General features: G+C 59.4%; 1 protein-coding gene across 1 annotated transcript in view; it reads right to left on the bottom strand.

Moving 5' to 3' along the window:
* The window catches only part of AGRN (agrin), an 85,113-nt gene that overhangs the window by 26,756 nt on the left and 54,178 nt on the right, over positions 1–4,179 (bottom strand). Inside the window, 3 exon segments of the mRNA XM_017743971.1 lie at positions 660–860; positions 1,685–1,879; positions 3,999–4,175. Coding sequence (XP_017599460.1) covers positions 660–860; positions 1,685–1,879; positions 3,999–4,175 — 573 coding nt within the window.

Genomic DNA, 4,179 nt, shown 5'->3' with positions numbered 1-4,179 from the left:
TCCCAGAGATTTCCCAGAGTGGGAAAACTCAGCGGGTTCTCTATTTTTAGGCTCACCAAGCAAGGTGCAGCCGACCCCAAAACCTTCCCTGGGGCTCTTCTGAGTCAACAGAGCCACGGGATGGGTTGGAAGGGGCCTTAAAGATCCAGTTCCAACCCCTGCCAGGGGCCAGGATGCCAGGGATGGCATTGGAAAGGGAATATTTACAAGGGATGCAGAGACAGGACAAGGGGGAATGGCTTCACACTGAGAAAGGGGACATTCAGGTGGGATATAGGGAACTGATTCCTCCCTGTGAGGGCGGGGAGGCCCTGGCACAGGGTGCCCAGAGAAGCTGTGGCTGCCCCTGGATCCCTGCAAGCTTCCAAGGATAGGTTGGATAGGATTGGAAAAAACTGGGATGGTGGAATGGGGGCTGGAATTTGAAGGGGGCTGGCACAGGAGCTGCCGTGCAGGGGGTCTTTGGGGTCTCACAGGGCACAGCGGGGTTCCGTGGCGCACAGAGGGGCAGCAGGGAAGCGTGGCTGGCACAGGACCTGCCCTTTTGGGGCTTTTGGGGTCTCACCGGGCACAGCGGGGCAGCGAGGGAAGCTCAGCGCACGGAACCCTCGGCCCTCCCTCCCTTTCCCCCGACCCACGAAGAAGCAGGACCAACGCACCGTCCTCACAGGGTCCCATCCTGGCCACCTCGATGCTCTTCTGCAGCTGGCACGAGGCCACCTGCAGCTGGCAGGGGCTGTCGTAGGTGACGCCGTCGGTGCCGCACACCGGGGCCGGGGGCTGGCGCTCGCAGCGTGGGCACAGGCACTGCCCGCCCACACAGCGGCTGCCGAAGGAGCACACGGAGCTGCCACACGACTCTGGGGCACAGGGAGGGACAGGCTCAGCCACCCGAGCGGCTCCCGTGGCCACCAGTGCTGTGTCACAGAGCTGGGGACACCAATGCCACGTTATTCCTTATTTAATCCACGCGAGCTCTACGAGGGTCGGGTGCCCACCCCGAGCATTTCGGATTCCCAGCAGCTCTTTTCTGGTGAAATAAATCCCATTTAAGCATTTACTCTGGAAGTCAGCTGCCATCCTCACCCATCCTTCCTTCCCCAAACCCCCGGAGAATCTCTCACCCCTGGAACACCCAGCCCCAGCTGGACAGGTATTTATGAGGCTCCAATCATCACCGCAGCTTTTGGCTTAATGAAGAAGCCGAGCGGGGCTTTTAATTCATTAAGAAATGAGCCCAGACGGCTCCCTGGGCAGGGGAGTGGGGAGGAAACGAGGAACAAAGAGGAATTAACCCCAGGGGATGGAGGGGAGGGAAAGGCAGGGAAGGATCAAACGGAGCCTGGTGCTCTCCGTTCTGCCGCTGGCTGTTAACACGTTTTCAGCCTAATTCCCGACTCGGCCCCACGGACATTAATCCAATTTCTTTGCTCGGCTCAGAAAAATAACACGGGGTGCACTCCCCTCTGTGCACCACCAACCAGCTGGGGCTAAAAAGCTGCTGGAGAGCCTCAAAATACCCAACCATTCCTAAGTTAAAATCACCCAGGCAAGGGGAGGGAAAAAACCTCGTGAGTGACCAAACCCACGGGATAACCACGCTGCGGGATGACCAGAGCGGGGCCGAGCATCCTCTGCCTGCGGGATGTGACGCGGGGGACAAAGGGGACGCTGGCACACTCACTGCAGTCCCCCTGGGCGGCCACCAAGATGTTTTTCTGCTGGGTGCAGGCTCGGACGTGCAGCTCGCACTCGCTGCCGTAGGTGTTGCCGTCGGTGCCGCAGACGGGCTGCGACGAGGGGACGCACTCGGTGGGGCACACGCAGCGCCCCGTCTCCGCCTCGCAGATGGCCCCGAACTGGCATTTGCCGCAGCGCTCTGGGCACAGCAAGGACAAAAGCGGCGTTAAAACAGCGGGGAAGGCGTTGCTGGCTCGTGGTGGAGCTGTGGAATAGTCTGGAAGCAAAGCTCATCTTTTTTAAGGGACACCTTGAGCTGTCCCAGCTGGCTGCAAGCCCCGGCCAGCCCGGACATTTCCAGGGATGGGGAAGCCACAGCTTCTCTGGGCAACCTCCCCACCCTCCCAGCGAAGAAATGAGTCCCAAAATCCCATCCAAGCCTCCTCACGCAGCTCTAAACCCCAGTAAGGCAGAAAGAAAAGCTCGCTGCACCCTCCTCCCGCTGCATGTCCCCAGGGCGAGGAAGGGATGCAGGAGCAGGGAGAGGCTGGAAGAAAAGCAAGAACTCCTCCTAAAAACCATCAGGGCCAGGAGAAAGGGGCTGAAATGTCACTGTCGCTGTGGCTCTCAGAGCTAAAGAGGTGGGAGAGAGCACAATTACGGGGAGCAATAAATCAGCCACGGGCTCCGGGGAGGGGGGAGGAGAGGCAGCAGATTCCCACAGGAAGAGGCGGTGGGAAGGGGGATTCCACCTCCAGCTCGATTCCTTTGCTGGTTGCAGGTGGAATATCACACCTGACACGCTGACAGCCAGGCTGAGGGCACAAAAACCCCTTTATTTGGTAAAAATTCCCTCTCCAAGCAGCTCTCCCTCCTCGCAGGAGACACCAGGCAGCACAGCCCCCGACTCCTGGGTGTTCACTGATTCATCCTCTCCTTCCAGCACCTCCCTTCCCTCCCTGCCAGCCCCATGCCTCCTCCATTTTGCCAGGAATTTGGCTCCAAGGTGCTTTTCCTGCTTTTTCTCCTCCACACAGCAGCTGCTGCCTCGGCATGGGGGAGGAGGAGGCACCAGCCCCCTGCTCGGTTCGTGCTGGTGGCCTGGAGGTTTTTATCTGTGGCACAAATCCCGAGCCATGTACGGGATCTGCAGCTCCAGGGGATGCTGAGGGCAGCCAGCTCCTCATTCCCAGCCAGAGGGTTTGGGGCAGAAAATCTGTATTTGATCAATCTGCAATTAGCCCAGCTCTGCCTGAACATCCCAAAGATTTGGTTCTGGGAGAACCAAGCTTAGCCCAGGCTGTGCCCGGCTGCAAACCCTGAGTGGCAAAGCTGTGCTGGCACAGGGAGCAGATGGAAGTGCCTGGAGCAGGGAATGGGCACGGCCCTGAGAGCTCCAGGAGTGTTTGGACAACGCTCCCAGGGTGGGATTTTTGGGGTGGATTCAGGGATCCCTGCGGGTCTCGCTCAGCTCGGACATTCCGTGGCTCTGTGCCGTGGGAAGGGCTGAGCTGCGTTTCCGTGGTGGGTTCTCCTTTGGGATCGGGATGGAGCCCGCTGAGCTCACCCCTGAGGCAGAGCCTTCTCTGCAGGGCAGCTCGGGGAGGGTTTGCTGGGTCAGGGGACAGTGCCAGGCCTGGTGTTCACGGAGGGACAACTCCCAGCTCATCCCGAGCTTTCCCACTGCCTCACATCCCTCAGTGAGGAAGGAGCACCCAGGGTGGAGCCTGGATCCTCTCCCAGCGCCCTCCTTTGAGCTGAAACACAACCCAAACCTCTCTGTCCCCACGGGCAGTGCCACCTCTGTGCTTGGGTCACTGTCTGTCCCTGTGCGCCAGCCCGGGCTGGGGCGAAGGGAGGAGGAACAACAACAGCAAAACAACAATGACAAAACAACACCAATCCCAGCCCAAATCTCACCACAAGGCCCCTCATGCTTGACCCCGGTGTCCCTCTTGAGGTCGTGGGCCATGAACAACAACCAAACAACAACAACCAAACAACAAAACAAGGCCCAGCCCAAATCCCACCGCAGGACTCCTCGTCCTTCACCCTGGTGTCCCTCTGGAGGACACAGGCCAACAACAACAACAACAACAAAGCAACAACCCCCACCCGAAACCTCACCACAGGACCCCTTGACCTTCACCCTCACGTCCCTTTTGAGGTCACAGGCCAACAACAACAGAACAGCAACAAGAAAACAATCCCCCAGCCCAAATCTCATCACAAGGCCCCTTGTGCTTGACCCCAAAGTCCCTCTTGAGAGCGCACAGGCCATAAACCACAACAAAACAACAAGAACCCCCCAATCTTACCACAGGGCCCCTTGTGTTTGACCCTGATGTCCCTCTGGAGCACGCAGGCCATGGCGTCCAGCTCGCAGGGGTTGCCGTAGGTGCGCTGGTCGGTGCCACACACGGGGTCGTAGCGGCCCTGGCACTGCTGCTGGCACTCGCACACGGCCTCCTGGTTCTTCACCACGCACGTGGCCCCGAA

The sequence above is a fragment of the Corvus brachyrhynchos genome, unplaced genomic scaffold (genome assembly GCF_000691975.1).
Source record: "Corvus brachyrhynchos isolate BGI_N302 unplaced genomic scaffold, ASM69197v1 scaffold68, whole genome shotgun sequence".
NCBI classification, from domain to species: domain Eukaryota; kingdom Metazoa; phylum Chordata; class Aves; order Passeriformes; family Corvidae; genus Corvus; species Corvus brachyrhynchos.
The sequence above is the reverse complement of the archived record's forward strand: the minus strand, read 5'-3'. Positions and strand labels throughout refer to the sequence as shown.